At 50.4% G+C, this 12957-nt stretch overlaps 1 protein-coding gene across 1 annotated transcript in view; it reads right to left on the bottom strand.

Moving 5' to 3' along the window:
* The window catches only part of DRC7 (dynein regulatory complex subunit 7), a 22848-nt gene extending 10122 nt beyond the window's left edge, over positions 1-12726 (bottom strand). The window contains exons 1-7 of the mRNA XM_007948054.1: positions 12536-12726; positions 11920-12088; positions 9936-10061; positions 9033-9227; positions 5741-5899; positions 4687-4905; positions 1490-1618 (exon numbers count right to left, since the gene is read on the bottom strand). Coding sequence (XP_007946245.1) covers positions 1490-1618; positions 4687-4905; positions 5741-5899; positions 9033-9227; positions 9936-10061; positions 11920-12088; positions 12536-12726 — 1188 coding nt within the window. The remainder of the gene's footprint in view (positions 1-1489; positions 1619-4686; positions 4906-5740; positions 5900-9032; positions 9228-9935; positions 10062-11919; positions 12089-12535) is intronic.
* Positions 12727-12957: the final 231 nt, after the last annotated feature.

Below are 12957 nucleotides of genomic sequence, written 5' to 3'. Positions count from 1 at the left end.
AAAAAAAAAAAAAAAACAATGGGCTGGGCTCATTAGACACTGCCTGGGCCTTGCCTCTTGGCCAGCAGGGGGCGCTAGTGATGCAGGATTTGTCTTCTGAAGAAGATGCTGAGAACATGTGACCCCATTTTCCAAGCATATCTACCCTGCTGTGTCAAGCATGTCACACCCATGGTCTATGTTTACCCTCAAGCAGCCCTAAGAGGTAAGACTGAGTCACCTTTGAGAACTCAGATTTTAGAGCCAGACTACTTGGGTTCAAATCCCAGCTCAGTCACTCACTTGTTGTGTAGCATTGGGTAAGTTACTCTGTGTATAAGTCTTCCCATCTGTGTGGAGGAAAAAAAACAAAACACCTGAACTCACTGCCATCGAGTCGATTCTAACTCATAGCGACCCCTTTTGGGTTTCCGAGGCGGTAAATCTTTATGGAAGTAGATTGCCCAGTCTTCCTTCTGCGGAGTGGCTGGTGGGTTTGAACCGCCAACCTTCTGGTTGGTAGTCAAATGCCTTAGGCACTACGCCACCAGAGCTCCTTTCTCATCTGTGTAATGGGATGATAATAATCATGGATGATAACACTAGTAGCCACCTGCCTGGGTGATCGTAAACACCTACAACAGCATCTGGTACACAGTAAGAGCAGATGAGTGTTACCTACTGTCACAGTAAAACCTGCAAAAACCAGACACTGTGTGCAGAAACCTGTCAGAGAAGGAAAACGCAAATATTTTCCACTGAACGGTAAGACCGCACCCTGTCAAAGGTGGAAAACTGTCAAAACCCAGAAAACAAGGGAGTCCCAACCATTTCCGGCTCTCACAGGTTTCACTGTACTAAAAATACTACTAGGATGCCCTCCCCCATTTTACATACAGATAAGAAATCAGAAGCTTATCATAGGTGATTTGCACAAGGTCACAGCCGGTAACTAAGGTCCCTGTGCTCCTGAGCACCCCACACAGGCACCCTGGAAACCTGCCCAGAAGGGGTGCCGATGGCTCTGTCCCCTGTCCAATGGCCTTCCTTTAGAAGGGCCGATAGGACCAACAAGAAAGGCCTGGGAATTCTGGGGATCGCTGTGGCCACCCAGGCTGGGCAGTGAGGACAGGCCTGGGCTCCCAGGGCTCACTGAGAAGGTCACATCACCTCACTCCGAGAGTGTGCTCCCCAGGGGGATCAGGGTGACCCTGAGCAAGGGTGGGCTGTGTGTAGGGGGCAGGAGACCTGAGTTCAAGTCGCAGCCCTCCTCTAACCAAGTGCTGGTGCAGGGCAGGGTGTGTCTGGGCCTCAGGTTGCCCTCTGTAGAGTAAGAATGTGGTTCAGGCTACAGGCGTTCTTCTGCCTCGAGGAATGCATAGCTGGTCTCCCTGGACCATCTCCGCTCCCATACATACACGTGCTGGCTGGGACATTTTTCAGGCTGGCCGGATGATAGGGTGAGACCCCTCCTCGTCCCCCCTCCCACCCTGTGCCCACCAGGACGCACCAGATTTTCCACATCGTCGTCGTCCTCGCTCACTCCGTTGTCCTCATCACCCGCCATCAGGTGAGGCTTATCGGTCCCCAAGAGCAAGTACTCCCACCTCACAGGGTCTCCCAGGTCAAAGACCAAGTCCTGATGGTGGGGGGAATCCATTGAGTGCACCTCACAGGGCTGGTGGAAACAGCAGCTCCCAGAGGAGAAGGGACCTGGGGCCAAATCTCAAAGGGCCAGAATGTCGGCGCCAGGCCACCTTGAGAATCCATGCCCATGCTTCTCATTCTGATGGGGGAACAGGCCCTGGGGGGGAGGACGGGGCTCACTTCACATTGTCCAGTCTCCCTGGGAAGCGAGCTGTTGTCAGTCTCTGTGAGAGAGTCAGAAACCTTCTGCCTGGGTAGGCCTAGATTTAGAGGTCCATCTGTGTGGGCTAGGGCATCCCAGGGCCACGGACAGGCTAACCTCTAGAGACTTTACAGGAGGAGGAATCTGACCCTCCAGGAAAGGGCGGGTTTTAAAAAATACCTCCTCAGGTTGGTCCCTGTTTATACCTGGCTCTGGTGGTGTGGTGCCTAAGGCATCTGACTGCTAATCAGAAGGCTGGAGGTTCAAACCCACCAGCCACTCTTTGGAAGGAAGACTGGGCGATCTACTTTGGAAGAGATGGTGCCTTGGAAACCCAAGGAGGGGTCACTATGAGTTGGAATTGACTTGATGGCAGTGAGTTTGGTGTTTTTTTTTTTTTTTTGTAACCAAAATGTTGCTTGAACCCACCAGTGGCACCGTGAAGCAGAGGCCTGAAAGTCTGCTTTCACAAAGATTGCAACCAAGAAAATCCATGCTGACAGCATGAGACAACAGCAGCAGCTGGCTGCTTGCCCAGGCTGGGAGAAAGGGTCAGGCCGGACGCGCGGAGGATGAGCGGGACTCGCGGGTGGGGTCCTCCTCCCCCTTCCCCTGGCTCACCTGAGGAGTAAGATCATGGTCTCCTCAATCAGAGCAGCCCACGTGCCAAACAGTGCCTAGCAGATGGGGCACCTCCCACAGCCTTGGGCCTCATCCCCAGAACCAGTGTCCCTGGAGGTCAAAAGTCAGAGGAAAGCTGCCCATAAGGGGGTTTTAACATGAAGCTGCCCTGAAGCAGGCCCTAATCCTAGTCTTTAATGTCTTGTCTGAGTCCTGGAAGGGATCCTGAGGATCACGCTAGCTGGGGGTGGTCAGGGGGTAGACAGGAGGAGGGGGAGGGAGGAAACTGGCCCTAGGTGTAACGCTAATTAGGAATAGTCAAAGGGGAGGAAAGAGGAGGCACCTAGCACAGATACTTACGTATCTTTACATCTTGTCCAAAACTCTGTCATTTTCGTAAGAAGTGAGTGTTGTGAAGTTAGAGGCAGTCAGATGCCACCCCCATGCCCTTTCCACAGCTGCCATACAGTCAGCTCCCACCTTACGATGACCCCGTGTGCAACGGAATGACAGGCTGCTGGGCCCTGCACCGTGCCCCGATAGCTGTGGGTCAGATTGCAGTAATTCCCAGGGTTTTCACTGGCTGATTTTAAGAAAGATCACCAGGCCTTTCTTCTTCGTCCATCTTAGTCTGGAAGCTCCAGTGAAACCTGTTCAGTATGACTGTGTCATGCACGCTTCCCCTGACATACAGGTGGTGGCTGTGCCTTGGCTGGATACTTAACCAGGGACTCCCACGTAGAAGGCAAGGCGAGAGTCCTGCCACTGAACCACCACTGCTCATAAGTAGCAAAGTAGCAATTAGATAGTATCATGCTTTGCTTCTGTGAAATCAATCATATTTGTCTCTACTAGTAAAAACCAACTAAAATATATAATGACCAATTAAGACAGCAATCACAATAGCAACAATACCTATAAACTATCTAGGAATTAACCAAAAATACACAAGAAAGGAGTCCGCCACCTCTCTTTCTCTCATGGACTGGCTGGTGGATTTGAACCACTGACCTTTCGGTTAGTAGCCAAGCCCTTAACCACTGCACCATCAGGGCTCACTGATGTAACATGCAGGAAGCATTAAGATGTGAATGTTTCACATTGATACATAACTTCATCATCATCTCAAATAAAATTCAAGTTCAATTTTTTTTTTTGAGGAATCTGATAACCAAAAGGTGGGGAAAACCCAAATGTCCATCAATGGATGAATGGATAAATGAGTCATGGGCTATCCCTACAATGAAATACACTCTGTATCTGTGAGCTTTATAGAATGGGAATTATACTTTCAAAAGAAAACAAAACAATCAGGGTAATTCACCTAGTTAATAGAATAAAGGGGAGAAATCATATGATCATCTTAATAGATGCAGAAAAAGCAGTTGCTAAAAACAGATTTTGTCTGGCTAACAACAACAACAAAAAACTACTAGAAAGCTGAAGAAGAGAAAGGGATCTCCTTAGTCTGATAAAGAGCAGCTACAAAAAGCCTACAGTTTTTTTTTTTTTTTTTAAACTGGCTGTAATAAATGGGTAACTAAAAAAACACAACTGGTTATAATAAAAGTTGTTAGGTGCCATCAAGTTGATTGAAACTCATAGCAGCAAGTCCATGTGACAAGGAGAACTGCCCCATAAGGTTTTCTTGGCTTTCCCCCTCAGAGCCACTGGGTAGGTTTAAACTGTGAACCCTTTGGTTAACAGCCTAGCACTTAACCGTTTGAGCCACCAAGGCTCCTTATAATAAATGGGTAACTTAAAAAAAAAAAAAACACCCTACAGTAAACATCATATGAATAATGAAATATTAAAGTATTAAGGCTTTCCTCCTGAATCAGGAGTGAGATAGGGACGCCCACGATTCCCACTGGTCTTTGACATTCTACTGGAGGTTCAAAAACTGGACACAAGGGGGCATCTGCAGCGTGGGTAATGTTCTATTTCTCCACCCGGCTCAATTTATGGAAATTCTCTGAGCTGTGCACTTAGGATGACTGTACGTTTCTACGTGTATGTTTCACTTCAATGAAGAGTTTTTTGAGAAAATCATTAACACAAACTAACAATCCATATTTTGGAAGGATATATACATCAAAAGAGAGCTCACAATCTTATTAGAGTGGTTACTTGTGGGCAAGGGAGTGGCTATGGGGGTTCAGCCCTCATGGCCTGGTGGCTGGTTCCCCACAGGATCACCTTCACCTCCCGCTCCCCTCTGGGCCCCTCTTGGGCACCTTGCAGCCGTTCCAGCAGTCTTGCATGTTGACCCAGTAGTTCTTGTGGTTCCACAGGCTCTCGATGCCCAGGAAGTGGTCGTCCTGGGTGCTGTAGCTGTGTGCTGTGAACGGGTCAATGAAGAAGCTCTCGGGCACCTCACGCTTTCCTGACAGCACCAGGACCCAGGAGTGCACCCGCAGGCCATGCAGGGAGTCAGGTGCTGCCTTCTCTGCCTCCTGCACAGGGCGATGGGGAGGGAGGGGGTGTCAGGGGTCCAGCAGGACAGCCAAGTTCTGATTCGGACTGTGCCATTGGCTTGAGAACGTCACCCAATCCTGAGCCCATTTTCTTATTAATAAAATGTGAGGATCTGACACGATCCATGGTTCATATACTGGACTCTTTGGAGTTCTGGGATGTCCAGGATTTACTGGCTTTATTATGTTATGTTTCTGGGTGAGATTTCATCCAAAAAAGGGTAATAATTTCTATATGGTTCCCTTGTTGGCCTCCTTCTGGGAAGACGATGACTGTGCCATATTCATTATTGCATCCCCAGGGCCTGGACCACAGGAGAAACTCAGTAAATGGTAGATGGAAGGGAGCAATGGAAAGAGGGAAGATGAGAGCACAGATGGATGGGAGGATGGATGACTGAAGCAGAGAAAGGAGGATAGATGGGTGATGGAAGGAGAGATGAGGATGGACGGATGGACTGATGGATGGATGGGTGGATGGATGGATGGATGGGTGGACAGACGGACGGATGGACGTGTGGACGGGTGGATGGATGGATGGGTGGGTGGGTAGGTGGATGGACAGATGGATGGATGGGAGAATGGATGATGGGAGGCTGAATGTTGGAAGGGGTGATGGGAAGATGGACACAGAAGGACGGATAGGTGGATGGATGGATGCAACGGTGCATGTAGTTATCTCCAGTGAAGAGTCTGGAACAAGGAGAGCGCCAGAGCTACATGAACCCCCACTTCCCTGACTTGTGTGTGTTCCCCATTCACAGAAGCCCCTCTTCAGCTGAGCTGGGGGTGGGGGCTGAGGATGTGGACCCACCAGGAGGCGCTCCTCTTCCTCCCTCAGCCGCTTCTCCTCAGCAGCTTTCATCTCCCGCTGCCTCTTGAGCTCCTGCTCCTGCTCAAACCTGCTGGTCAGGTCCCTGGGGGGTTTGATGGCATACTTCTTAGGCGGTGCCTTTTCCACCTTACGAACCACCTGTCACCCAAAAAGAGAGAAGAATAAATGGCCCTACACCACCTACCACACACACTCAGAGCTGAGACCTGACCAGCAGCCCCTCCAACCAGGAGATGACAGTTGTCGACCACACAGCGTTTCTGGCTCTAGGTGTAGAGGCCCAGCTCCAGGTCTATGACTTGGGCCAGTTTTCTCATCTCTCTGAACCTCAGGCTTCTCTGTAAAGTGGAGTGAGAATGATAAGAACCCTGAGAACAAGGGAGGTGGGCACAGTAAAATGCCCATGTAAGATGCCTCCCAGGACAGGCACTCAGGAGATGTGACCTTTTCCTCTTCTTTTTCCATGGCCCGTGCCAGCTATGTAACCCCATGTGGGAGGTGAGACAAATGGTTGGGGGTCAGGGTTTTCAGATCTTATCATTGTTTGGAGGGTTTCATGTGTTGATTTAAAGTAAGGTTTGCTAGGCAAGGAAAGTGATGAAATCTTCTGTGTGTGTGTGTGCACGCATGCACATATACACGTGTGCACACAGGAACACATGCTAAGGTGCAAACAAAGTGCCCAGGAATGAGCACTGCAGAGGCTGCAGAAGAGGCCTGCAGCAGTTATGAGGGAGAAAGAGCGTATCTCCAGGGTTTAGAGCCTGACCTACTCAGGCTTCCATCCCTGGGTCTCCACGGACCAGCTGTGTGACTTTGGTCAGGTTATCATCTCCAATTTCATCTGAACACACTAACCTGTAGAACGGTGTTGTTAGGTGCTGTTGCATCAGTTCTGACTCACAGCGACCCTGTGCACAACAGAACCAAACACTGCCCAGTCCTGTGCGATCCTCACACTCACTGCCACGTCTGAGTCCATCGTTGCAGCCACTGTGTCAATCCGTCTCGTTAAGGAGCTTCCTCTTTTTTGACGAGCCTCTACTTTACCAAGTATGATGTCCTTCTCCAGGGACTGGTCCCTCCTGATAACATGTCCAAAATACGGGAGGCAAAGTCTTACCATACTCACTTCCAAGCATTCTGGCTTTACATCTTCCAAGACAGATTTGTTCATTCTTCTGGCAGCCCATGGTATATTCCACATTCTTTGCCAACACCATCATTCAAAGGTATCAGTTCTTCTTCAATATTCCTTATTCATTGGCCACACAGGCTAATGAATCCCAAGATTGGCAGGCAATATGGCAGGCTGCTGGCGCAAGTCCAAGGAACCAGAGGTCAAGTGATGACAAGCCAGATGCAAGATGCAGATCAAACAAAAGGCCAGGGAACTTGGACAGGACGTCCACAGATACTGGAAATGGGCCACACTCATGAGGAAGCTCCCTTTCAATTGATTGACTGCTCATAGCACATCTCATTGCAGAAGTGATTACATTATATCAGATCTCATCATAGGGCACGACTACATCATAACTGCTAAACCACTGAGAATCATGGCCCAGCCAGGTTGACACACAACCTTAACTATCACAAGTCTTCCTCTGATCCTGACACAGTGTTCTTCTTCATATAGTGCAGCTTCTTGGATTATTTGCTCAGCATACATATTGAATAAGTATGATGAAAGGTTACAACCCGGATGCACACTTTTCCTGATTTTAAACCATGTAGTATGCCCTTGTTCTATTTGAATGACTGCTTCTTGGTCTATGTACATATTTCTCATGACCACAATTAAGTGTTCTGGAATTCCCATTCTTTGTAATGTTATCCATATTTGTTATGATCCACACAGGCGAATGCCTTTGTGTAGTCAATAAAACACAGGTAAACATCTTCCTGCTTTCAGCCAAGATCCATCTGACATCAGCAGTGATATCCCTGTTCCATGTCCTCTTCTGAATCTGACTTGCATTTCTGGCAGTTCCCTGTCAATGGATTGCTGCAAGCATTTCTGAATTATCTTCAGCAAAATTTTACTTGCATGTGATATTGATGATATTGTTTGATAATTTCTGAATTCTGTTGGATCACTTTTCTTTGGAATGGGCCTAAGTATGGATCTCTTCCAGTCGTTGGCACTAACTTCCTGTCCCCTCCCCCTCCAGCCTCTGGTAACCATGACCCTACTTTTGTCCACATGTATTTCTCTACATAGATAATTCATGTAAGTGGGATCACAAATGTTGTAATCCCATTCAGCATGTTTTCAAGGTTCATCCATGTCATAGCATGTGTTAGAGCCCGGTGGCACAATGTTTAAGTGCTCGGTTGCTAACCAAAAGATAAAAAAACAACCAAACTTACTGTCTTCAAGTCAGATCTGACTCATGGTGACCCCTCCTTGGGTTTCCGAGGCGGTATCACTATGGAAGTAGATTGCCCAGTCTTCCTTCCAAGGAGTGGCTGGTGGGTTTGAACCGCCAGCCTTCTAGTTAGCAGTCAAGTGCCTTAGGCACTATGCCACCAGAGCTCCTAACCAAAAGATAGGTAGCTAAAACCTGCCTAGTGGCTCTGTCGGAGAAAGACCTGGTGACCTGTTTCCATAAAGATTACAGCCAAGAAACCCTATGCGGCAGTTCTGCTTTGTTGCATGAGGTTGCTGCGAGTAGGACTCAACTCCACACCTAACAACAACAACAACAATATTCCATTGTGTGGATATATACATTTTGTTTGTCCATTCACCTGTTGATGGACACTTGGGCTGTTTCCACCTTTTGGATATTGTGAATAGTGCTGCAATGAACATTGGTTGTACAAGTATCTGTTTGTGGCTGGCCCTGCTCTCATTCTTTTATGCCTATGAGTGAATCACTGAGTCCTATGATAACTACAGAGTCCCTGGTGATGCAAACAGTTAACACACTTGTCTGCTAACTGAAAGGTTGGAGGTTCTCGTCCACCTGGCAACACTTTAGAAGAAATGCCTGGTGATTTACATCCAAAATATCACCCTGTGGACCACAGTTCTTCTCCGAGACACACACAGGGTCACCATGAGTTGTAACTGACTTGATGGCAACTGGTACTGATATAATAACTCTACGTTTAACTTCTTAGGGAACTGCCAAACTGCTTTCCACAGTGGTCGTACCATTTTACATTCCCATCTACATCCTCCACACTGCTTTAGGGATGGGCGTGATGGCAGTGATAACCCACAATCTGTGAGATGCCATGGACAGCGCGAGCCTGGCCATACCTTCTTGGCCTTCATGGTGAGCGGGCACACCTCTCGCGTCAGGTCCATGAGGCACAGGTCCTGCGAGGCGTAGCCGTTGACGCAGTAGGCATCATAGCCAGAGCCGATAAGCATGGAGCAGAGCAGTGTGCTGAAGTCGAAGCAGTTGCCCTTCTGGTACCTGAGCACCGTGGTCGAGGAGTACAGGTACCTGGGCTGGGCACGGCAGCCTGGTCAGTATAGCTAGCACCTGCTGGCCCCACCTGGCCGCCCAGCAGTCACAGCCCACCTGTCAGGGCTGTGGCTTCAGTGCTGGCTGGATCCCGGCTGGGCTCTTAACCTTTGTGGGTTAGGAAGCCTGCTAAGGCTGGGATGAAAACCGGGGACACCATGCCCAGGTATTTCCTGTTGTGTTATTTTAAGAGACTTGTGGACGTCCCGAAGGAAAACCACCTCTGGGCTGGAGAAGCTCTGGATGTGATGCTTTCTGACCAGTAATTTTGTTTTTTCACTCCCAGTTTCCTCTCACTTCTATCCCCCATCCTTTCCTCCTCTCCCCTCTATCATTTCTCCATTGTTGAGCTGTCCCTTTCTTCCTTCCTTTGCAATGAGAAACTGACTGCATGGTTCAGGAGTCTAAAGCTGAGGCTGAGGGCTGTGGGTGTGGGGTCTTCCCCCATCTCTCTCCTTTCCCCATTCCCTGGAGTTGTGAAAGGGAGACTCTTTCACCCCTTCCAAACTTGCTGTGTGACCTTGGGTAAGTGCTCAGCCCTCTCTGGGCCCATTCTCCCCGAGGTCCCTGAGGGCTCTGGTATAGACAGGTTCACGGGCTATGGCCTGAGCTCAGCTGAGCCTCCTTCTCCTAGCCTGCTTTCCCTTCTTAAGCTTTAGGAGCCTAAGGATTCATCCTGGGCTGGCCCTTACCAGCTTAAGGGGGTCAGGCAGGGGTACCATAGTGAGGAAGTCAGAGACAAACTGAGCACAGCTGTCCCAGTTGTAGAGGTCGGAGTAGGGCATCAGCGTGGGCCGGATGGTCGTGCTCACGAACTTCTGCAAAGGGAGAGATCTGGTGTTATGTAAGGAGTTGTGTCCCCTAAAACATGCACTGTAATCCTAACCCCAGTACCTGTGGATGTATCCCATTTGGAATAGGATTTCCTTTGTTAAATTAATAAGGCCATGTCAGCGTAGGGTGTGCCGTCAACCTAGTCACTTTTGAGATATAAGAAGAGCAGATTAGACACAGAGAAGCCAAGCACCAATTGGGGGAAGACAGATGCCACGCGGAGACCCCAAGGAACGTCGAGAAGAAACCGAGGCAAAGATTTCCTCCCAGAGCCCACACAGAGTGACTTCCCGTGGAGCCGGCAGCCTGAATCCTGACTCCCACCCTCCTGAACTGTGAGAAAGTAAATCTCTGTTTGTTAAAGTCACCCACTGGTGGTATTCCCGTTACAGCGGTACCAGCAAACTAAGACACCTGACACGGGAGGGTGGGCAAGCTCTGTGAGATCGGGTGCCTGGTGGGTCCTTCCTCAAATTCACAGGGCAGGCCTCGGAGCCCGGAGCGGTCTCAGGAGGCCAGGCCCTGTGGGCACCAGGTGGCAGGACAGCCCCTCATCCTTGTAGCACCAGGTATCCCACACTGGGTGGTGGCCTGGAGCCAGATCCCAGCTCTGCTGCTGACTGTGTGAGCCCATGCAGGTCCCTGCAGCTCTCTAAGTCTGTTTCCTCGTCTGTGAACGAGGGGCAATCACAGGTCCCATCTCTCAGTTGTCCCTGGGTAACACAAGTGAGGAATGAGCTCAGCTGCAGACCAAGAGGTGGTGCTTTGAGTCTGCCCAGAGGTGCCTTGACAGAAAGGCCCGCTGATCCATTTCTAAGGATCCAGCCACCGAAAGCCCCAAGGAGCACAGTCGGCTCTGACACATGTGGTCACCAGTTGGAACTGATGTGTTGGCAACCGTTTTTTTCTGTTGGGGAGGTAACACACAGGCCAGGCATATGGCAGCACTCAGTGGGACCACATGATGACAAGAGAGGCCCCAATTACATCACCGGCACCCAGGGGACACACCAGGTTATTCTGGGTCTGGGCTAGATGGGCCTTGAAAGATGCCTTCCTCTGATCCCCAGAGACCAAGGAGGTGCCTGGATCCAGAGAAGCCTCGAATGCTGCCCCCAGCCACTCAACAAAATCAGACACCCAGCCTTTGTCCTCATGGTCCCGGATCAGTTCTGGGCTCCTCCCCAGGTGTAATGCCCTCCTCTGGGCCTACAGAGGTTCTGGGCCAGGGGTAGCCCCACAGCCAGTGCAGTGGTCAGCCCTAGAGGCCAGCCCTGTGCAGCCAAGGACAGAGAAATAAGACAAAGTGGCCCAGGATGGGCTTCAGGACCTGAGTGTTTGCTGCATTCCTTCCACCCCTGTGACCCAGGACAGATCTCTCAGCCTCCCAGGCCTCAGTTTCCCCATCTGTAAATGAAAGGTGTGAGATTAACCCAAAAGCTGCAAAACAGCTGCCCACTGGTTGACAGGGACCCACAGACCTGTTTTATTTGGTCCACGAGGTAATTAAAAAAAAAAAAATGTAATAGCTGTCAACATTTACAAATCAGATTCTCATTAAAAAGAAAAAAAAAAAAAAAGAGAGAGAACCTGGCTCCCTCCTTCTCTTGATTGGGTAACCCCAGGCCTGCATTTCCCCTGCAATCAGAGGGGCCCACTGGAGCTGCTGACGTCTGAGTTTATGCCACCCCAGATTAGCAGCTGGGTGGGGCCCGACTCTGCTCCAATCGCTGGAAAGTCTGTGCTCCGACTGGAGACCTTGGAGAGTCCATGCCACTGCTCTCCACCCTCTGCTTCCTGCTCCCCCATCCCATTCCCGCCCTCCACCCTCTCTGGCCTTACGGGCACATGGCACTCGTTCAGCGGGTACAGTAAGAGGGGCACGCGGTCCGGGCACAGATGACTGTACTGGCGAGAGAAGTTGTCTGCCACCTGCAACAGCTGCTCCTCCTTAGGTGTGTTGATTTTGTAGGAAAGGGGCAGCTTGGAGGTGTCAATAGTGTCCTTGGTCCTGCGCCCACGAGAGGGGTGGTGTTGGTCCGTGGGAGGCTAGGCCTCACCTTGAGCTGTCTTGGCCGTGACAGACTCTACCCCTTCCTCATTTAATCCTCACAGCTTCATAGAAGACAAGTATCATTATTATCAGCCATGCTTTTAAACAGATGGAAGAACTTGGGCACAGAGAGGTTAAGTGACTTTCCCAAGGTCACACAGCTAGCGAGACTCAGACCAGGCAGTCTGAAAGCCTAGCTCTCACCCTTATCTTCCTCCCTCTCCTGTCCTGGCCCTGCCTAAACCAAAACCAAACTCACCGCTGTCGAGTCGGATCCCCTTCTTGGGTTTCCAAGGCGGTACCACCCTGCCTAGGCTCTACCATTCTGTCTGGTCCCTTGGCCCCCAACCCTGGTCTGGCGCTTGCCAGGGCTGCTGGGCCTGAAGCCCCCACCGCAGCACTCACAAGGGCTCCTTCGGGACGGGGACCTTGATCTCCAACATCTTCTGCTCCATGTTTCTCAGCGTCTCCTGCGTCAGCGTGGTTGTCTCCTTCTGCAGCAACTTCGTCATTTTCTCGGGCTTGACGGGCCGTTCTGCCCCCTCCTCCTGCTCAGCCTCCTCCTCTTCCTCCACCTTCTCTATCAGGACCTCCATGCTGGCACAGCTCGGGCTCTCTGGAAACGGAGGAGGGCTAAAAGCACTCGGAGTGGCTGACTGTCAGCCCGGGCAGGAGGAGCCAGCAAGACCACTTGCATCCCTGGGAGGTGATTTTAGGTGGCTTGGGTCACAGAGAGGAGCTCTGGTAGCATAGTGCCTAAGGCACTTGACTGCTAACCAGAAGGCTGGCGGTTCAAACCCACCAGCCACTCCTCGGAAGGAAGGTTG

The sequence above is a fragment of the Orycteropus afer genome, unplaced genomic scaffold, assembly GCF_000298275.1.
Source record: "Orycteropus afer afer isolate SDZICR_OR568_19922 unplaced genomic scaffold, OryAfe1.0 scaffold00009, whole genome shotgun sequence".
Classification (NCBI taxonomy): Eukaryota; Metazoa; Chordata; class Mammalia; order Tubulidentata; family Orycteropodidae; genus Orycteropus; species Orycteropus afer.
The sequence above is the reverse complement of the archived record's forward strand: the minus strand, read 5'-3'. Positions and strand labels throughout refer to the sequence as shown.